The sequence below is a fragment of the Seriola lalandi genome, unplaced genomic scaffold (genome assembly GCF_002814215.2).
Source record: "Seriola lalandi dorsalis isolate HSWRI2012SDOR001 ecotype SW California unplaced genomic scaffold, Sedor1 jcf7180002054532, whole genome shotgun sequence".
Lineage (NCBI taxonomy): Eukaryota > Metazoa > Chordata > Actinopteri > Carangiformes > Carangidae > Seriola > Seriola lalandi.
The window spans coordinates 143,785-165,794 of record NW_019525085.1 but is presented as its reverse complement, the minus strand read 5'-3'; the positions used below and the strand labels follow the sequence as shown (position 1 = coordinate 165,794).

Genomic DNA, 22,010 nt, shown 5'->3' with positions numbered 1-22,010 from the left:
AAACTAAAGAAAACAGAACAAATGTGAAAAGATTTTAAATAATCAACGGGTTTTACTTTGGAGGGGTTTGGACACATGACTTCAGAATTATTAATAATAAATATAATAAACTGTAAAACAGCCTCCGTTCATCAGTTTGATGGTTCTGGTTGGTTTCGTTAGCTCATTAGCATCTCTGCTGCTGGCATGGACGCACTGTATAAATATTCATGTGACAGTGTTGAGCAGATGGACGACTTGAAGAGACAGAGATGAGAGGGGGGGGGGGGCTTTGTTTACCTGTTAGCAGCCAAGATGGCCGACATGACAACAGACAGACGAAGAGGAGGAGACCTGAGAGAGGAGGACGAGGATGATGACATGAGTTGACATGGAACTTAGATGATCTGAGTTTTCTTACTAAACGAAGATGAGTTCTCAGACTTGCTCGAAAAAACATGAAACAAACATTTTAAATTCATTATTTTGTTCCCTGCTCATTCAAAGACTGAGATATGGAAGGAAAGACAATGAACACCTGATTATGAAATTTATAATCTACTAAATTGTGTTTATTGCCCAGATGGTTAAACCTATCACCAATGATCAATGACTGAATTTGAAGTTCATCAGCTGAGAACCTCCCTCCAGCTTTTAGTCCAGAAGCTACAATTTCAAAACACATGAATTCAGATTGTGGCTTTTCAAAGTAAAATATTTCCCTGCTGTGAATTCTGTGGGATTTAAACTTTAGTGTTCAGCAGCTTAAAGATTGAAACGTTTCGTCTTCACTAAATAACAAGATAATGAATCTAAAAACATGGCCGCTCTGGGCTTCCGTAGTTTCTCTAAAATCAGACTTTTTATCTCAACATATTTAGACAGGAGAACACTGCAGCCTGAGTGTGTGTGTGTGTGTGTGTGTTTGACATGGTCTCATCTGCATGAGAGCTCCACAGCTGCAAAAGGCAGCTCTTCACCACACACACACACACACACACACACACACACACACACAAACACACACACACACACACAGGGCTCAGCTGTGTGTAGAAACTGTAGTTTGAGATTTAATCAGCTGATTCATGAAGCTAAAAATTTAACATTTCTATTTGAACATTTGTACGATATTGTATAATCAACCAATCAATCAACCAATCAACCAATCAATCAACATTTCAGACTTTATTTGTTTCAACCAAACAATGCAATACAAAGTGCTTCACAAACACACACATATTTACACACAGAATAATAAATGACCAAGTAATAAATAAAACAATAAAAACTAAGAAAATAATAACAGGAAGTGAGTAAATAAGCAAATAAAATACTGAAACAGAGGAGATGAATTAAAGAGTAAAACTAGAAATAAAACGTAGGATATTAAAAATCTAGTAAAAATGAGACAGAATAGTAAAGATGAAATAAATAAATAACTAAAATGATTAAATAATAATAAAATAAAATGCTAAAAGAGAGGAGATGTTTGGAAGTAGAGAGTAAAACCAGAAATAAAACCAGAATAAAATTAATAACCAGGAATGAGTGGGGTATTAAAGTTAAAGTTAATAAAGTTAATCTATTAAAAGGAAAAAAATCCCAATATAAGCCGGAGTGAAAACATCCGCCTTGAGAATAACAACACAGAACGATCTCCGTTTATTTTCATTCATCGTTTGCAGTTTGGACGCCATTTCTATAACTCCAAAACATTTTTAAACACATTAGACGGTAACATCATAAACAAACAAACAAACAATCTTTAATAATAAATCCAAACAGATCGATTGTGTATTTTTATTTGGACTTTCAGCACCAGTCAGACGTCGAGCAGGAAACATGTTGTATTTCATTAGGACTCAAACCACAACATTCAGGTTAAATCAGAAGTTTCTGTTCAACTTTCTCCCACAATTTTCTGAACCAGCCCGGATTGTTTTTATCTGCAGACCCCTCCCACCCTGAAAACAAGAGGCCCCCGGGGCCCCGAACACAGCGAGAGGACACAGAAGAAGAAGGACGGACAACAGCCTGGTTTTTAATTACAGATGAGATAACACGTGTGTGTGTGTGTGTGTGTGTGTGTGTTTGAAGTGGATTTGTTAATAGAATGAGTACTCACCTAAAGAGCCTCTCCTCTCTCTCTCATTCTATCTTTTGCTCGCTCGCCCTCTCTCAGTCACCCATTCTGTTGAGAGCATTTACATATCTGAGGACACACACATCAAACACATCATTATAAAATAACACTGTGTGTGTGTGTGTGTGTCAGAGCCTTTAGTTACTGAATACATCAGACGAACACACACACACACACTTACAATGAGCTGATGTGCGTTTCCATTCATATGGTTTTGTTTAAATTGAATCTCTGACATAAACCTGGAGACTCTCGTCTCTTCTGTCTCACTGAACGTTTTCATGTCCACGTTAAAAACAAATCCTGACAAACTTCAGATTTAAACACAAATGAAAAACTAAACTAAGTTTTTCTCTTCTATTCCAACATCCTGGAACAGAAAACACAGAGTTCTGGATTCATGAAGGACAGAAAAAGATGATACCTAGCTTAGCATTAACACTGGAAACAGCTAGCCTAGCTCATGTCTGTTTAAAGGTAAAAAGACAAACAACAACCTCCATGTCTTTTGTTTTTATACAGATTAAATAAATGAGATAAAACATGTTAATCAGTGAACTTGTCCCTGTTTCCAGTTTTTATGCTAAGCTAAGCTAAGCAACATATTTATGTAGGATCATTCGGTAACCATGGTAATAACATATATCAGAAAGTGAAAATGAGTTAAATTGAATTCAGTAAATCTGTATGATAATTATTGTTACTTATTATTCATAATTAATGTTGTTTGAATAAGGAATGTTGTTATTATATATTTTAAATTATTTTCTCTTGTGTTTTGAGACACTGTGATGTCACAATAAAAACCATCAAGTGACACTGGACCTACATTAATATTTCACATACGGGTTGTTTGTTTATTATTTTACTGCAACATATTTGACAATATGTGGATTTTAAAGCTGCAATTTAAGATTATTTTCATTGTCAAATGATCTGCAGATTATTTTCTCGATTGATTCATTAATTATTAAAAAATAATGAAAATAAATAGTGAAAAATGTCCCTCACAGGTTCTGTTTACGTTCAGTCAGAAAACCAGCAAAGACTCACATCAGAGGCTGAAATCAATGAAAATGACAGAAGTGATTTATTATCAATATAATGGATTTAGCTGTAGGAATTACTACAGCAGGTCTGAGCAGGTTCAATAAATATCACAGAGCCCCTTTTATTCCACATACAGAAGACTCAGTGAGGAGCTGAGGAGGTCTGAGGAGGTCTCTGTAGGTCTCTACAGGTTTCTGTAGGTCTCTGTAGGTCTCTGTAGGTCTCTACAGGTCTATGTAGGTTTCTACAGGTCTCTACAGGTCTATGTAGGTCTCTGTAGGTCTCTACAGGTCTATGTAGGTCTCTGTAGGTCTCTACAGGTCTATGTAGGTCTCTACAGGTCTCTACAGGTCTATGTAGGTCTCTGTAGGTCTCTACAGGTCTATGTAGGTCTCTGTAGGTCTCTGTAGGTCTATGTAGGTCTCTGTAGGTCTCTACAGGTCTATGTAGGTTTCAACAGGTCTCTACAGGTCTATGTAGGTCTCTGTAGGTCTCTACAGGTTTCTGTAGGTCTCTGTAGGTCTCTACAGGTCTATGTAGGTTTCTACAGGTCTCTGTAGGTCTCTACAGGTCTCTGTAGGTCTCTACAGGTCTCTACAGGTTTATGTAGGTCTCTGTAGGTCTCTGTAGGTCTCTGTCGGTCAGGTCTGTAGCAGGTTGGGTTTAACTGGTCCATCAGCTGATCCCAGAGCAGGACGACGGACAGGAAACAGAGTTTTGAAAAATCTAAAAACAAAAAAACAGAATATTCGTTCAGTCAATCTGGCACTAAATAAATATTTGTCAAATTAATAAAATAAATAACATATGTGTAAGGTAACGTCATGTTTAGCACATTTACTTTGTGATCTACTGACAAGCTGAATGTTTTCCTTTGTTTTTACTTGAGCTGGTTTTTCTGCTATAAACTGACTGAACCTGCCGAGTCAGTCTGAAAAACAAAACTGTTCCTTCACTTGGAAAATGGTGATAAAGAGAAAAACAACTGGTGGAACATTGTCCTCCTTACACTCATCAACTAACACATTTGATTGATGTTGTTTTATTTACATTAATCTGACATTTACGATGAATTAATGATGATGTGAGCTCTTATTCTGAAACCAGGTGAGCAGCAGGTTTCAGTTCAACCTCAGACACAGTGACCTCTAGTGACGTTCAGGTGACACAGGTTTAAACCCGTCTAACCCACAACTGTGTGTAGTTTGTGCATAAACACTGACGTGAACTGACGCTCCGGTGTCAGTCTTCCTGGAGGGCGGTGGTCCTCTTCTCCAGCAGCCAATGAGCTGCGATCCTGCTGGCGTAGATCACGTAAGACCAGGACAAGACCACGACCGCCAGGAAGACCTGAAAGACGAGAAACAAAGACGTGTTTCAGCTGCTACTACAGTGAACATACATGAACACACCAACACATCCACACAACCGTATTTAAAATAGCTAGAACTGAAAACTGTTTTCAGCTTAAATTCAGGTTTAAGAGATTTATATAAAATATTACTTGAATAGAAAGATGTTTTCTATTTAGAAACTTGTTTTTTGTTTTGTTTATTGTTTAAGAATCTAGACTCAACAAATGTTTGGCTCATTTGCTGGAAAAATGACTCATAACATTCAATTGCTTATCAAAACAGCTGCTGATAAGTTCCCTTTTGATCGTCTAATCGATTCATTGTTGCAGATCTACACACAAGTGCCAGAATTGGTGGTTGTTATTCATCTTTAATACCATCATATTTAACTAAAATCTCATTTCAATTTATCATATCCCATTTCAGAACCAACATAATTGTCTGCAAATAGATTCTCAATTTATTTCATTATTTATTATGACATTACTTTTGCTGTCTTTTTATTTAGAGGCTTTATCCTATAAAGTTTACCTTTATTGTTATTATCATCATTATTATATTTTCATAATCAATGTGCATCTTATTACCATTTCGCCAGCTAATATCACTAATTCATCATCTAATCTTTATTTTAAGCTTTCCATTTTATAGCTGGTTGCTAACTAGTTGCTAACTGGTTGCTAGCTAGCCGTTAGCAGCTACTTTAACACAGCCTTTCCAGTCCCCTAGAGCAACATTTGACTGAAACCGGGTGTAATTAAAGTACCACAGAGTAGATCCTGTCCAGTCCCCGTCTACTTAATGTCTCCATCTTCTCATTTAATCCAGATTCTACCCGCCGAAACACCGATTCTGTTTGTTTACACCGCGTACTTCATCCTCTTCTTTATGAGTTTAGCGGTTGTTGCTTCGCCACCGTTTAACGGACATTAGCGCCATCTTGTGTTTCGGAGTGTTGTCGGCAGTTTAAACGACTGACTTTATATTAAAATAATAGATTACAGCCTTTCAAAGATCTTCTTTAACACGTTTCCTCTCCTGGTTAATTTACAAAACTTTGTGTAAAACATGACGTAAAACAGACAGTTTTACCTGGCTGCTCTCTCGGGGTAGATGGATGTTCTGCACTCGGACCGTTAGGAGGCAGCACTGAAAACACAACCGTTACGATCGTAGCGAAAAATCAGAAAGACAATGTCTTACTCTGCTTCCTTTTCCTGGAACCACACGCACTCACACATAGGATTGGCATGGGCATAGGCTGAGCTATGAGTCAGTGTTGAGCAGTAATGGAGAGTAACAAAGTACTCAAGTACAATCCTAAGGTATTTGTACTTAATTTGTTTCCATTTTCTGATGGTCTAGATCTAAATACCCCATAGTCTCCACATGTATTTTCTTGTGTTTTAATGGAATTGGCAAAGAACAAGTAAATTCAGGCTCACGCTGCCTTTCTTACGCCAATAAAACACGCTGGGCCTACTTATATATAAACCAGAGGTGACTATGACTAATCCAGAGTAATGCAACAAGAAACACAAATGGTGGTTTTAGTCAAAATAATGATTTATTAAGACAAAATGTGGACCCACGGTTCGTCTGTTGTGGTTTCAATGAGTCATCTTCTTTATTTGCGATCTTTGGTTCAAGAAAAATTATTACGTTCCATTTCCCATCATACACCGCGGCATCTTTCTCATTCCAGTTGTGAGTAGCTGTGCTTTCGGACAAAAACGACCGACACAAATGTCTCCGTATCTAACCGGAGTTTAGGTCTGAACGGATCAGAGCAACGGAGCCCGGGAGACTGATAACCTTGCCGACGGCGGATGCCGCTCACGTTGCGGAATTCTGCCGGGAGGAGGAGAAAAAACCCGGATGAGAAGCTCCCGGAGCGACCCGGGGAGTCTACTTCTGCTCAGGTACGGAGAGCTAACCTCGTTAGCATGCTAACAAGCTAGAAGGAACGTTTTTGTGTTTGTCGTTTTCTACTGCAGTGTGACGAGCGTTTACCGGCGGTTGCCACCGGTCCAAGCCGTTAGATAGAAGACTGATAAACGTGTCTGAAGCGAGCGGAGAGGAGGATATCTGAGACTGCCGGCTCGATAAATGCTATTGCAGCTCTGCTCGCTGGCGTTAGCATGCTAGGCTAGTAGCAGCTAAAATGTTAGATGTGCAGCGTCGTTCTCTCCCGAGGATTGTGTTTTTGTAATGGTGAAGTAGAAAGAAGAAGGGTGAATGTAGCTTAGCTCTGTGTTAGCTTTTGTTGTTGCTCTACCACTGAAAAACTAACTGATGATGTAAACTGAAGCATCATTCTATGAAAGTAACCTGAGACAGCTGCTTTGCCTTCACCAGGTGTAGTTTTTATTGAACAGCTGAAGGTCTGAGGTTGTTCAAACACAACAGAAGAAGACAAACAAAAATACAAACAACATTTAAAGACCTTCAGCTGCTTCTGGTTTCTTTAGTTCATCTTATATATGATCTGTCTGGGAGAAACACAGTCACAATGTGACACCAATGTGACTAGACTGTTAGAATAACACACAGAAATTGAGGAGTGATCACATGACCCTGAAAGTATCTCACTGTCTGTTCTCTGTGTTCAGGTGATGGCGCCCACACGCATGAAACTGCGTGTGCGCCGTCGTGATGGTGCAGGTGCAGCGGGAGGCGGTCAGCCGGCTGAGGAGGAGGAGCGGAGTCGAGAGACCGGCGGTCGCAGCAGCAGCCGGAGGAAAAACACCAGTAACACCTCGACCACTGCTGCCACCGCCTCCTCTCCGCCCACGTCCTCGGCCTCGGCGAGGACGGTGGTGGCGGCAGAGGAGGCATCACCTGACTCCAAGTGCCCCATCTGTCTGGACCGCTTCAACAACCTGGCGTACCTGGACCGCTGCCTGCACCGCTTCTGCTTCCCCTGCATCCAGGAGTGGTCGCACAACAAGGCAGAGTGTCCGCTCTGCAAGCAGCCCTTCGCCTCCATCCTGCACTCGGTCCGTGCCGAGGACGACTTCAAGGAGTACACGCTGCGGCCGGCGCCCGCCAACAGCAGCGTGGCCGCCACTGTGGCAATGGTGGCCGCAATGGCGTCGGCGGCGAGGAGCGACCACCAGATGCGGTTGATGCTGAGGAGGCACAGGGCAACAGACGGCGGAGAGACAACGACGACGAGGAGGCGGAGGAGGGAGAGGGGAGGGAGAGGAGGGGGGAGCAGGAGGACGGGGGAGAGGACGGGGGTGTGGGAATGGTACCTGGACTCTCCTCCTCTCCCCCCTCTTCCTCACCATCCCGCTTTGTCTCCCATGGTCGCTGAGGACAGTGGGGAGGGGGAAGACCTGGAGCAGCAGAGGATGAGGGGAGGGGCAGATCTGGCGGAGCGCGGCGTGATATTTGAGGGACTGACGGGCCTTGGGGGGGCAGTGTCAGTCGCCCCCAACGACCGGGCGTCACGGCGGCTGATGACCCGTCTGGCGGCGAGGCAGCGGCTGCAGCGAGAAGGTGGAACTGTGCGGCGGTTGAGGGAGAGAGAGACTGTGGCCTTCCGCCGCGCGCTCTACCGCTGTGGCATACGGGTCCGCGGTGTTGCCGGGGTCAGCGGTAACCAGGCGCAGCATCGTGACATCACAGCAGAGAGCTTCCGTCGCAACCCAGCCCACCTGAACAGACTCCGCCCCTGGCTACGGCGGGAGCTCACGGTGTTGTATGGTGCTCACGGTACGCTGGTCGACATCGTCCAACGCATCATCATGGCACGGCTGGCCCGCCACGGCTTGGAGGACACGCCCACCATAGAAGAAGAGCTGCGGCCGTTCTTGTTGGCTCGCACCGACCACTTCCTGCACGAGCTGGTCAGCTTCGCCCGCTCGCCGCTCAGCCTGGAAAACTATGACCTGCAGGCGGTGTATGAGCCGCCCGCCACGGCCATGGAGCTAGATGGGACGAGCAGCCCGTCTGACAGCAGCTCCGTCATCGCCATATCAGAGGGCGAGGAGGAGGAGAGCCGGGCGGGGGGAATGTCAGAGGAGAGGCTGCAAGGGAGAGCGGGGAGCACTTACGATGATGTCATTCAAACAGGAAGTAGCCTTAGCCTGTCTGCCTGGGACGACGAAACGCCGGGCCCCTCCTACTCCACTGCCGAGCCGTCATGTTCACTTTCCTCACTGTCATTCAGCCCCGACACACACAAGCCAGCCAATAAGGACGCGGGAGAGAAGCGGGAGGAGGAGGGGGAGGAGGAGTGTCTGATCGTTGGATACAAGAAGCCGATCGCAGAGCGGACGCCGGAGCTGGTGCAGCTCTCCTCCGACACCGAGGAGGAGGAGGAGAAGGAGAGAGAGGAGGAAAAGATGGTTGAGGATGCTCCGCCCCTCCCCTCCACCACCCCTCCTCTTTCGTACCTACCTACAATCCCTCCCTCCACATCTGGCGCCTACCTAGAGGAGCAGAACGACAAGCCGAAGGAGAAAGACGGCGAGGCGGGTGGGCGTCGCTCACGTGCACGCTCCTGGTCGGTGAGCTCGGGACGAAGCCGGGAGTCCGTGTGCACGCTCAGCCCGAGCGAGCAGCGGCCGGAGAGCTGGAGAGACAGGAAGCAGTGTGGTAGTGAGGTGGTGAGGGAGAAGAGGAGGAGGAAGAAGAGGAGGAAAGGGCGGGAGAGGAGTGGTACCTTGTACAACCCAAACCGATCCATCTATCCCGCCATGATGCACCGCCGCTCCCACTCTCCCTCGCCGTTTTACTCCAGCGTTGAGTCCGGTTCACCGCTGCCGCCCAGCCCGCCCGACTCCAGCTGGGAGTACCACTGCTCCCCCTTTACCTCCTCTGTCTCCTCGCGCTCCTGCTCTTCCTCCTCCTCACCCCTCTGCTCCTCCCCACAGCCGCCGACCTCACCACCACCGCAGACGCCGCCGACGCCCTCGCTCTCCCCCGGCGACACTCACCACAGAGAAAAACCCGGTGGGAAGAGGAAGTACAAGAGCCGCCACCTGGACAGCAACGACAAGGACCCGACCTGGAGGCCGAGCAGCAGCCACCGCAAGGAGAAGAGGAGGGAGAGGGGGGAGAAGGAGAGGAGGAGGAGGAGGAGGGAGAGAGAGGGAGGGAGGAAACGGGAGAGACACAGGAGGGAGAGTAGTTACTGTGGAGAGAGGTGAGAGCGACACTTCCTGTTTTTGTTTGTTTCTCTTTTTCATTTTGTTTGTTTGTTTGTTATTAATATATATATTGTTTTTTTTCTTTTTTGGGGGGTTATTTTGTTTTTTTGTTTGTTTTTTGTTTCCTTTGTGTTACTAAATGTTTATGAAGTTTATAAGAAAGAAAAAGAAACAAAGAAAAAGAAGCTTGAACACAAAGGGAGGGATCTTTTCTCTGGAATAAAATTATGGATTTGTGAAAATAGAATCAGGGTTATTGGGTGTGACATAGTTAATCCAGTTGTTCCAGTTTGATTGACATTTTATAAATGTCTGCTGTATTTTCCATCCACACATTTACAGTTGGGTTTTCCTGCTAAGAGTCTTTTTACCAGCCACCGGTAGTTGTTCAGTAAATATTTATCTCTTTTCTTATCCAAAATATTATAATTACTAACTCTTATTTATTTTAGACAGATTTCACATTTGAAAGATGCTTTGTGCATCCGTCTCCAACAGTCCCAGAAAACATGGTCGTGGTTTGCGTTTCGATTTCCACGGTTTCTCCAGGAAACAGGAAGACTGTTATCATCGTGGGACTCCTCAGATACAATTATCCCCACGTCCCAGAATTCATTGTTTCTCAGATGTTTAGTTTCAGTTTGTGTTGAAACTGTTGTTTGAGCTGAAGGATCAGTTTGGAGGATGGAGGTTGTGATGCTGTTGAACTGTATTGCTGTTTAAAGAAGTCAGATCTCATCAACGTGGAATTGTCCCGGGTTAAAATCCACGTTTTAACCCTCATTTCCTGTCTGTCTGTGTGTCTGTGGTCCAGCAGCGGCAGGAGGTCCAGAGAAGACCGGAGTCCGAGCGTGGAGATCATCTACGAGGGCACCATCATGTCCGACGCCGCACAACCTCCCGCCCGCAAACGCCGCAGGAAACGCCACCGAAAGATGCCACACAACAGGTAGCAGCCACGTGGTCGAATTAACTGCTAAAAAGTATTTTTATTTAATTACAACGTGAACGTGGTGGAAACTATTGAACAGCTTGTAATTACTGAATTAAAATCAACCATTTAAACAAATATCATGATTTCCTGTTGAGTTTAAACTCCCTGCAGTTGTAAAACCAGCCAACAGGGGGCGGCCTGTCACCATTAGTCCCATCAACAAGAAGAACAACAGCTGTTGTAACAAATGAACTAATTAAAGGGCAATTTTTTAGTAGATTATTATTTGGTGAAAAATGACTGATAACTCAGTTGTTACAGTTTTTATTATTGTTGAATATGGTTTCTGTTTTTATTCCCATTTACTTATTTTATCATCTACTGTCTGTTTTCATTGTCCTTATTTTATTGCACTACTTTATTTTTTATTTTTTTATTGTAAAGCACTTTGAGCTACATCTCTTGTATGAAAAGTGCTTTATAAATAGTTTATTATTATTAATACTTCCTTCTGATTGGCCGATTAAAAATGTCTGAGGGCTGTAATTCCCTGTAATAAAAAAATGTTTTAGTCCATTATAAAACATTTGGTGGTTACAAATGGTCAAATTAATCAGTTATAAATCAATTCAGTTTTTTTCATCATTGTCTTTTTTCTTTTGTGGTTAGTTGCTGCCAAGAATTTCATTTATTTAATGAAATGAAATGTTTAGATTTAAAAATCTGTAAAGATAAATCTCCACTCAGAGTAAACTATCAGCAGGGACGAGGTTTTTTTACAGTTAGAGTTTATTCATCAAGAGGCTGCATAACTCTGTTCCTGTCTGAGATTCAAGGTCATTAAACTTTATTGACACTCTCTTTCTTCCTCTCAGTTCTCCAGTCATCATCACCCTCGACAGCGACAGCAGCCACGACGACCTCAACAACAAAAACATCAGCAGCGGCAGCAGCAGTCCGCTCAGCAGCCAGCAGACCGTCGACTTCTCCGACCTCCCTCCTCTCCCGTTGGTGCATTCTGCCGGCGTAGGCGGGGCCTTGGAAGGTGAAATTGGCGAGCTTCCCGTTGACATCCTAGACCGGGGATCTGACGGGTCGGAGACGGAGCCAGCGGGCCAATCGGGTCCCATCGCGATCGATAACAGCGACAACAGCGATGACGTGGACGTGGAAAATATCGAAGAGAGTGATTCACTGCTGGTGTGGAGTGATGATAGAGGGCTGTCCTCGAACTTACATGGATCAATCAGAAAGGACGACACGAAGACGACCATTGATAATCATCCAAGAGAGGCAACGAGTGCGGACGCTCGGCGGCCAGGAGACAAAGACTCTGCCGCCGTTACAACCTCTGACAGCTGTCTGCTAGCAACCATCCTAAATGACCTGAAGGAAATTGCTGTTCCTAAACGTGACTCGTCTTCGAACTTTAGTTCCTCCCCCGACACCAGAAGAAAATGTCTTCAGGCTCGTTCCAATCAGGGCGACTGGTTGGCTGAGACGAGACGTCCCGATGCCGATTTGCCTGTGGAGCGAGAACAAAATCAGCGGTCGGACTGTCGTACCTCCACGCCCCCGCCGCCGCCTTCTCTTCAGCAGCTGAAGGAGGGCGGAGTCAGACACGAGGGCGTGGACATCCCTCCACTCCTAAAAAAGGCCAGTCCTGTCCGGTCACACAACAGAAACACGCCACCACCATTAAAACACAAAGACGCTGGGAGTCCACACCGGTCGCCCGCTGGCCTCCACTCACCTCATGCCTCCATCGACGTTGACCCAGTTGGTGTAAATAATCCCGTTGACCTCAATTCAAATCCCGTCGACTCCCGTTTGTCTCCCGATCCGCCCAAAGATCACCAGGTCATCCCTCCCATTTCAACGCTGAAGAAACATTTAAAGAGCGCTTTGGCGTCTGCTAGCAGCGTTAGCACTGACCTGCATCCTTCCTTTCATTTAGCACCTATTGACTCTCCTAAAGTCCGAGCATTAACCACTGAGATCCATTCCATAAGTCACAAACCCCCCATTGATATCCACTCATCTTCTGGGTCTGAAAATACCACTCCACATCTGGATTTCTTGAATTCTCTTCATTCTTCAAAGTTACATTCCTGTCGTGAAAGCACAAAGGAAACACCTTCCTGTGGTGTCGGATCTTCACCCATTAACTTACATCCTGTGAATTCTTTATCTGCCATTGATTTCCATTCAGCTGATACCGGCTGGTCCAAAGAGAAACGAGCGCGCACTGACTCTACCTCCGGAGGTTGCAGGAATGAGACTTTAATGAATTCCTGTCAGGTAGCACCCGTTGACCTCCATCTTTCCAGCAGTGTTTGTGCTGGAGGCACGCCGGCAGGTAGTGGTGTTTTCTCAGGAGTCACTTCTAACGTCACGTCACCTGCTGTTTCGGGTTCGTCCCTCGAATCCAGGACTCAGAATCCCTTCTCACCCATTGACTCGCACTCTTCCAATAAAAGAGAGAACCTGTCACAAAAGCTGAGACTGAACTCGGTGTCAACAGCAGCTCCCAGTGGCAGGTTGACACCCGTTGACTTGCATCCTAGAAGTCCCAAATCTACTGTTGATCTCCACTCTTCCAGTGCAGCTTCAGAAGGACTGGCCGATGGCACGCCATCATCAATAATCAATCACGGGGATCGATCGCCCGGTGGTCACCCGCCACCTATTGATTTGCATCGTAGAAGTCCTCCGCAGTCGGCTAACCTGCATTCTTCTCGCTTTGTCACCACTATGATTGATGGACACTCCAACCACACAGCCTTACCCCCCTCCTCCACCTTCCACACTGCACACAGGAAGTGCAGTTCTCGAGCCGAACCTACTGTTGACTCCCGCTCAGACCTTCGCCACTCTGACTCAAAACATCACAACCACTTTGACCCCAGCTCCAACTCACAGTTCCCCGTTGATGCCCGCTCCAAACATAACGCCCCCATTGACGCTCGCTCGAAAAGCTCTCGGAGAGACTTCCAGCTCCACGCAGACAATCGCATCACGTCTTTCCCCGGGTCCGTTGAGAACCAGTGGAACTCCGGCGCTGACACTCGTTCAGACTCGCGGTCGCCCATTGACGAACGTTCGGCGAGCGGAGTTTGGGCCGCACACACACACACATAGGACACACTCATGAAAAGAGATTTAAGTGTTGAAGACTCAAAGGACGAACACTCGATTTTTATCTCTGTTGCTATTTTTTGTTTAATTGTTTAAGATAAATTGTGTTGATTTAAAATTTAACCCCTTACTGCCTGTTTCATCCCAAAAGTTAAGTTTGAACCACTGACAGCAAATTGTTTTTACATGTGATTTGTTTTCCTGGGGCTGGGACACTGAGAAACTTGGATCAATATATTTGATACAAATATTGATTTAAAAAAAATTGTCATGATAATAATGATTTACAATATTAATTACCATTTCCACCATTTTTGTTTGCGATAGAGGGGAGAGGTAAAGATTTAGTCTTGATTTATAAACTAGAGTTAATTTGTCGATATCCTGGTTATGATGATTATTGATAATTGATTGGTTCCAGCCCCCGCTGATGCACAAGTCACATGAAAATGTTTAAGCCCGCCTTCAGACAAACATTAAAGGTGGAGTCTCCTGCCATTTTTTTAACCCGTCTCTGGGGAAACATTAAGCCCCGCCCCCGTCTGTTAATCACAACTGGGTCACATGTTGTATAAAACAGTAGCTGTAGTCTGAAATCAAATGGAAATCGAAGTAAAAGTGAAATAAATATAAGAATTTATGGATGAAGTGAAAAAGCAACATTTTCTAACATAAAAAAAAAAATAATGGAAACATTTGGACGTCACTTTTAGAAAATCCTTCAATAATGAGACACGGCTGCAGCGTCATCCCGGTCTGCTCATCATGTAATAAATGAGTGAATATGTGTGTTTACATGTTCTGTAGGAAAAACCTCACGGGTTGAAGAATCTTGAATAAAGGTTTTCTCAGAGTGAGACGCTGTTTTTGTTCCTTGAATCTCTGGAAACTCGAAGCCACGCGAAACAACTAACGACAAGGTGCCGTTTTCTAATTAGCCAATCTTTATAAGTTGTTACTAATGGTTTAGTATTGGATAGTAAATCAATAATTCATCTTTAATAAGTGTTGGTTGCCATGTTGTGAGAACTTCCTGTAGCTCTCTAACTCTTTGGTTTCGAGGTCATTAGGTCGACACTATCATCACCCCACAGAATATCGACCTGGAGCTTAACGATTAGTTAATTAATAAAGGAGCAAGAATTTTCATTATCAGTTAAATATTGATAAAAGCCAGAAATCCATTTGTTCCTGCTCTTCAAATGTGAATATCAGCTGGTTTTATTCATCTTAAACTGAATGTTTCTGACAAAACAAAACATTTGTTCTCGATGAATCGATTAACTGGTCGTGAAAAGAATCGTCAGTTGCAGCTTTAATCAGTTTATTAACCATTTACTAACGTTTGAAACTCTAGGCTTTATGGCTTATTATGAAGTGTGAAAGATTAACACCTGAATTTATGAGCTAATAAAAATAATAAAACACCAAACTGATGGATTCAGACACTGGTATAAGCATTGAATACCTTAAATATTCCGTATTTCCTGTATCAAATCAATCTGCAATCACATTTAAAGATCCATATCTCTGTTATCCAACATTAAAAAAAGCAACGTTATCTGTTATAGAGTTCATTAGATTCATTAAGACTTTTTAATACCAGATAGAATAAAATTGAATTCTTGTTTCACCATCACACGGGACAAAGTCTGCTGGACGAGCAACGTGGACAAGTAATTTATCATGATTAATTGAATTAGTGATACCTTGGCTCAGATAAGTGACATAACTTGAATAAATGAATTAACCAATTAAGAGTTATTCATTAAAGTTTTTATTAAAATTAAAACATCTCCCAACACCACACAACTGAGTATAAAAACATTTAACACCGAAGATATTTAAGATCTGTTTAAATGAAATTTAAGACTTTAAGACATCCTAAGGCTTTTATTTAAGGAAACTGAATTCTGTATTTTTAGGATTTTTCAAGACCTTGTTTTTATGAACAATTTAAACATAACTGTGGAGAATCAGCTGTTTTTAATTGGAAACACTTGAAGTTCAGGATTTGAAATGCAGTTGATGTTTCTCACCACCAGATGGAGCCAGAAGAACCTTCACTTCGTTCCTACTCCTCCTCCTCCTCACTCCTTCCTCACTTCCCCTCTTCTTCCTCTTTCCAACTCCACGTCCTTCACTGTGTCGCCTCCTGCGTCTGTCTCCTCCTCCTCTCGCCCACGCAGGAAGAGAACGAGGAGGGATAATGAGTCTCGGGGGAGCAACAGAGCGCCTTTCCCACACTAATTAAGACTATCAGGGTCCGATTAAATGGCTGTTAAACACACACAGTCTGTGGTGGATCAGCGCCAAGTCCTGACTCTGGGTGGAGGACGAGACAGAGACAGGAGGTTGGAAAGAGAAAAGTATAAAAATTATAATTGAGGAGAAAATTAGAAAAAGGCGACAAAAGGAAAGAAGCAAAAACTGACCCTGAAAAATTAGACGTCAGACAAATACCAATGGGCAGCAGCTCTGTGGTGACCAGAGGTCAGGAGGATGGACAAGCTGCAGTCACTCAGATAACCACTCTTTATAACTGTGCTGAGCAGAGAAGCTTCAGTGTGAACAACACGTCCGACCTACAACAACAGAAGACCACGTAAGGTTCTGCTTCCTGTCACCAAAGACCAGAAACCTGAGTCTCACCAAAGCTGGACAGTTTGTGTTTCATTTGTGCAGATGGTGGAGTCAGAGTCTGAATCCTTGGACCGTCAACAGTCTCCAGCCCCGGATCCAGTTGAACACCTTTGGGATGTTAGAACAGGAGACTGTCGGCATGAATGAATGTGCAGCTGACTAATCTGAAGACACCAAAAGATCCAGGCCAAGGGGGGGTCCTGCACTTTAAGTCAAACATCTACCTGATAAAATGGTTGCTAAGTGAAACTTGGGAGTCTTGATCAAAAATACAATAGCTGAGGATTTAAATCTTGTGGCACTGCAAGAGGTCACCAGAATTATGAGGACTTCAGAGTGACTTCAAACCAAGTTCGTCGAGTTGTGAGTGCGACGTCTTCGAGGAGACGCTCTTGGAAAATGTACAACGTTAACCACGTGTACGATTCATTGTGTCGAGATCACAAACACACTCAGACCCGACCGAAACACTCGAGTCTTTAGACGTGGTCGAACGACATTTAGTCCGAACTGGTTCGTCTCCTCGACTAAACTGAAAAGATGATATAATGTTTTATCTGTTTATTCATACTTTTCAATATTTTCCGAGACAGAAGTTTGTATGACACTAATTATAAGAAAAATATAAATTTCCATAATAAACTGATCCCCTAATTTTTAATTTGCTATTGATTTATTATTCAAAAGTTAATTCTTTATATATGTTCAATAGTCTGCAGAGAAGTCCTTTCCTGACTGAAAGACTGTTACACTCATCCTTAATGGGAATTAATTAATTCAAAGTGTACCAATTCAACAGTCTTCATATTACTAATAATTAGTATAATTAGTACCAAATTACATTTTGGAAGAAATTATTAGGAAAATATGAAAATAAAACTCCTCTCTGCCGTGTTTCTGTTTCTGAACCTTGTTTGTTTGTTGATTTAATTGAAGCTTTATTTGCAGATTTCTGACACAGTCGATAAACATCAATCATTTACGTCACAGCGGTTTGTGTCACGATTAATCTCTGCTGAGAGAAAAGTGCCCCCCCGCCACCACCAACCCTCCTTCGCTCTCTTTCTCTCAGGCCACGCCCACATTCTAGAACACTGGTGGTGGGCCATTGTTAGCGCTGTTGCCAGGCAACACGGCGCACCGTCGTCAGGGACAACCAGCCTCTCTGTCTTTCTCTCCCTCTCTCTCTCTGATAGCAACACCATTACTGAGATGACAAGCCCACACACACACACACACACACTCACACACACACACACACACACACACACACACACACACACACACAGTATTGTATGATGCAATCACCTGACATCCATATTCCTCCGCTGTGTGTCTGTCACACACTCGCAGCTAATCTTTGAAATGCTTTATTATAATTCAGCACGAGGAGGTCACAGAGACAGAATACATGAGGAGGAGGACAGACACACAAAACCAACGTCCCCCTCCTCCCTCATCGCCCCACCCTCTGAAAAAGGGGACGTTTGATTTTAGGAACATTTTCCTCATGATACTCAAAAACTGAAACAAACAAATAGAAATAAAAGTAAAACAAAAAGGATATTTCCAACATGTCCGTGAGTGCAAAGTTTGACACGATGAATCGTCAGTGGATCAAAGACGTCATCAGGATTCATTCATGAATGAACCAGATTTAATGGAACATTGTGTGTGAATATATTTGACATATAATAGTCAAGACATTTTCTTCTGAAACAAAAACCGTGTTGCTTTGAGCAGCGATGAATTACATTTGACAAACTCATCAGCAAAGTCCAACTTTCCAGAAACTACGTCCAGTTTATGCCAAACAGCCACAGACCAATGAGGAAAAACTCATTACAACAAGGTCTGTGGATGGGGGCTTTGTGATTAAATCAGCAGACAACTTGCGCTGGATCTAAATCCCGATGCAGCTAGCAAACATGGCTACTTCCTGTGTTTACTTTTGTTCCGACTCAGAGGGAAGTATTTAAATGATGAATGTAAAAAATCATCAATATTTGAGAAGCTGGACCCGAACGTTCAGACCGAAAGCAGTGAGAGCAAGAGAATTCGCTCTGCTTTTCCCTCGTAGGATGCTGTTGAAGTTCGTGGGCGCTCTGAGGTCGATAACGTAGATAAAATACACCTCTAGCAAGTTTGTTTGGAATGCTTTGTCCTTCAAACTGAGGCTACGTCTACGCTACTACACTTTAGTTTAGAAACGTCTCTTTAGCTACGTTTACTCCTGCTGTCCACACGACTCTGGAGTTTTCAAGGGCCTAAAACAGACTTTTAGAAACTCTGCTGGACTCGTTCTAGGTTGAAAACTCTTGGGTTGTGTTGTAGTCTGGACGGACAGAAACCGAGACGTTTGGAAACGATGAGGTCACACCCACGGCCTCTCCTGATTGGCACCAGTGGTGAATACAACATGATAATGAATGACAGTGTTACTGACCTTGTTGTCTCTGCTAGCAGCTGTTGTTCACTTACATTCTCTATTTTAATGCTACAACTGTCTTTGCTGCTCCTCCTTCAGAGGATTTACTGCAGAGGAGACCATCTACTTCCTGGTTATAGCAGCTTGCAGCAGTTTGTCAGTATATTATTACCAACTGACAACTAGTATGGTCTAAGTTTGCAAGATGAAAATCTTAAATTAGCGTTGTTAACGTTAACAACTGATTCAGATCAACACGGTTTTGCATGCTATGATGCTACTTAGCATGGAATTCCTTCCCTCCTGTTTCTCTAGAGCAGAGCGCTTCTACATTTTGATTGGTTGCTGCTGAACAATGTCATAGCTCATTACCATACAGTTGCCTGGACTTCAAATTTTTCTAATGCCCACACCGCACAAGACGTGCCGCCAACAGTCACGCCGCTGCTCGCTGGCTCACATAGAAAATGAATTTCTGACTTCTGGTCAGTTTGACATTCTTGCCACTTTCGGTCTGAACGTATAGTAAAGGGTTCAAGTCCTTGTTGCAAAAGTGTGTAAAGAGTGCAAAGCTAACACGAGCCATAGACTCACTGTGGCCAACGTCCACCAGGAATGAGAATCTGGAGAATGCCTTAACAAAATAGTCTGAATTTAAAATCTACAGCTGCTCATTTGATCAGCTGTCAGTTCGGTTACGCCCGACCACAAAGATCGAGTCTGGGCAGATTCCTCAAAATTCATCACGTTAATATTTAAAATCATTTTACGAGGACGTCTCAAGAAAGTTGTGCATTCGCTGCACAAATTTATACAAAATGTCTTTGTACATGTTGAAAAGGAAACACATGTTGGTATGTCATTTTAAAATCAGACACACAGACCTGTTGGAAATGACATGTATTGTTTGTGTGGAATATTAAGATCTGATCTCTTTCAGTTCAGTTTGATTCCCTTTAGTCCCAGGGTTCAGCTCAGAACCTTAGAGCGTCCCAGATAATCCACAGGTTTCCACAGGTGAGTTCCCGCGCTGCTGTAAACCTGCAAGTGGATTCTCCTGTTGTTTCATGTTGGTCGTCATGTGGTACAACCTGCACTGATACAAGAACAGAGAAACTGGTTCTGAACTCTCTTCAAGGTCTTGGTGAGGAATTCACAGACACAGACTTTACAAATCTGAATGTTTGGGACTGGAGGAGCCAATAGAGATCCAATGTTCAAGGTTAAACTGCCCCCTGAAATGATAAACCTTCCACTGCCGCTTTTTATGCAAATACAAAAATACAACAAAGTGTGTTTTTCAGTCTGCTTTAGTTCATAAAAAACCAAATGGAAGTGTGACTGCGCCCTGAGAACGTTCCAGTGAAATCCAGACAGGTAAAATAAATCCAGATGTTTAACTTCTCCTTTAGGCAGTGAAGTAAACTAGTAAATAAAAAAAAAGAAAATCTAAACACCAGATTATATGAGGAGCAGATCAGCTGTGGACCATCTCGAGAGTTAAGAAACAGATTGTGTCGTACCAGCATGAACACAGCCCAGTAAAAATCAATCAAGGTGCCTTTAAAGTTCTTGAGGAGGAGGTAGACAGAAGAGACAGATAACAGTGATGTGGTAATTGTAGTCCTACTACGGTGAACTTGTAGTCCTTAATAACAGTCCTGGATCACTTCCTGCTGAGGTCAGTTCGTACTCCCTCTGCGGTGAAGTTTGTCCTTTGAGGTTAACTCGTCATCCGGTTTTGGTCAAACTGAAATCGATTCTGTGGTTTAGGCCTGAATCTTCCTGGTTTGGCTACGATGGGGGAGTGGTTTGCTAAGAGGAGGTGGAGGAGGAAGAGGAGGAAGGAGGGGACAGTTTGATCACACGTGATGAAGGTTGTCGGAGAGAACGTGCTGAGGACCCGCAAGTCATCACACCTTCGGCAACTCAAGATGTTCCTGAATCATACTGTGTATTGACATTTTAACACTTTATCCATTAAATCTGGGTTTTATCACCTTTATTGACGGACTTTTGCTGAAGTTCATCTCTGTTTTTCGGAAAATTAGCTCCTCGGTCACAATTATGACTCTGGTTTTGACGTGAATGTTGTCTACAAGTCAGAAACTGGTAATTAGTAGAGGCATCCTGATCAAGTATTGAGTAGCTGCCGGTACTGAGTCTCGTGAAATACGTATATTTACTTAAATGTTGATTAAATTTGTATCTGACACATCGAAATGCTGCAGATACGACACCTTAAGCTACTTTTCTTGGTTCAAAACCTTATCTTACCTGATCTTATATGAATGAAAGTTTACCTGGAGAATGTGAAACTGATAAAAGGTGTTTAACATTCACTGGTGCTACAGAGTACAAGTGAAATGCTCCTGCTGAAGATCCCGGTTCTTGTAGCGGGGTTACAACACTAGCTCATGCTGGACGAAACACAGTAGAGTATAGAGTATAAGTAAAGATTTGGCACTGGCTCCCAGTCTGTTGCTAGGTCTTTATTCTTAATACAAACTTCTGATTGGTCAGTTGTTTCTCTCACCACAGACCTATTTGAATAATTTAATATTAACAAATAAATAATGGAATAGTCAAAATGAATAACTGTAATACTGTAATAACCTGCTAGCTGTAGCCTTCTGTGATGCTAATATGGTTAAAGATAGAATGGTAGCATTTCTAGTGAGTTAGCTGTAGCTTGCTAGCATCTGAACAACCTGTGTGTTTCTATTCAAGAGCTGTTTTAAAATTTACCTTAAAACAAGTTCAGGAAAAACCATCGAGCTGATCGGCTGATTCCTCTCGCCTGTGACCAAACTGTCCCCTCGTCCTCTGTCCGCCTAGCTGCTTCCCTGTTCCGGGTGAGGTGGGATCTGTAGTCCCAACTTGTGGTCCACACAGTGTGAAATTGTAATCCTGTTGCAAAGCATTTGGTTCATCTCAAGAAGTTTTAGTCCTTTGTTGACTTAAGATTTGTTGTCCATGTGTGACAGTGACTTCCTGTTTGGCTTCTGGCTACAACTCTTGTTGGTGGAGGGACGGCTAGAAGAACCATCGAAACGCCTCGCCGGTCGGGACGGAGGGCGGCCGCTGAGGAAAAAAGACAAAAAGGAAGTCAGAGAGAGAAATGTGTGTGAATGTCTTGATAATGTGATGTGTATAACTGGATGGATGAGTTGGATTG

At 43.4% G+C, this 22,010-nt stretch overlaps 2 protein-coding genes and 1 long non-coding RNA gene across 4 annotated transcripts in view; 1 reads left to right on the top strand and 2 right to left on the bottom strand.

Annotated features, from left to right (window-relative positions):
• Positions 1-3,658: 3,658 nt before the first annotated feature.
• Positions 3,659-5,447, bottom strand: LOC111661051 (uncharacterized). The gene is made up of 3 exons (XR_002761191.2): positions 5,297-5,447; positions 4,399-4,525; positions 3,659-3,901 (listed from the first exon to the last, which is right to left on the bottom strand). It is a non-coding gene; the product is annotated as an uncharacterized LOC111661051 (long non-coding RNA).
• Positions 5,448-6,227: 780 nt separating this feature from the next.
• LOC111661036 (uncharacterized) lies at positions 6,228-14,618 on the top strand. 2 transcript variants are annotated; one of them, XM_087176121.1, is made up of 4 exons: positions 6,228-6,452; positions 7,143-9,685; positions 10,507-10,638; positions 11,499-14,618. In XM_087176121.1, exons 1-4 carry the CDS (start codon positions 6,360-6,362, stop codon positions 13,762-13,764), a joined length of 5,034 nt encoding a protein of 1,677 aa, XP_087032247.1. In that variant the 5' UTR covers positions 6,228-6,359; the 3' UTR covers positions 13,765-14,618. The 2 variants fall into 2 exon arrangements, with proteins under 2 accessions (XP_087032247.1, XP_087032246.1); XM_087176120.1 differs by having other exon boundaries at positions 10,504-10,638.
• A 3,140-nt stretch (positions 14,619-17,758) lies between these two features.
• The window catches only part of LOC111661035 (uncharacterized), a 9,246-nt gene continuing 4,994 nt past the window's right edge, over positions 17,759-22,010 (bottom strand). The window contains exon 3 of the mRNA XM_023414498.2: positions 17,759-21,916. Coding sequence (XP_023270266.1) covers positions 21,869-21,916 — 48 coding nt within the window. The 3' untranslated portion in view covers positions 17,759-21,868. The remainder of the gene's footprint in view (positions 21,917-22,010) is intronic.

Bases quoted from the DNA above. Each gene is read 5' to 3' on its own strand.
- LOC111661036 (XM_087176120.1), top strand. From the start codon at position 6,360: ATGCCGCTCACGTTGCGGAATTCTGCCGGGAGGAGGAGAAAAAACCCG. The intron at 6,453-7,142 runs GTACGGAGAGCT...CTCTGTGTTCAG, and splicing joins GGGAGTCTACTTCTGCTCAG to GTGATGGCGCCCACACGCAT. The intron at 9,686-10,503 runs GTGAGAGCGACA...TCTGTGGTCCAG, and splicing joins AGTAGTTACTGTGGAGAGAG to CAGCGGCAGGAGGTCCAGAG.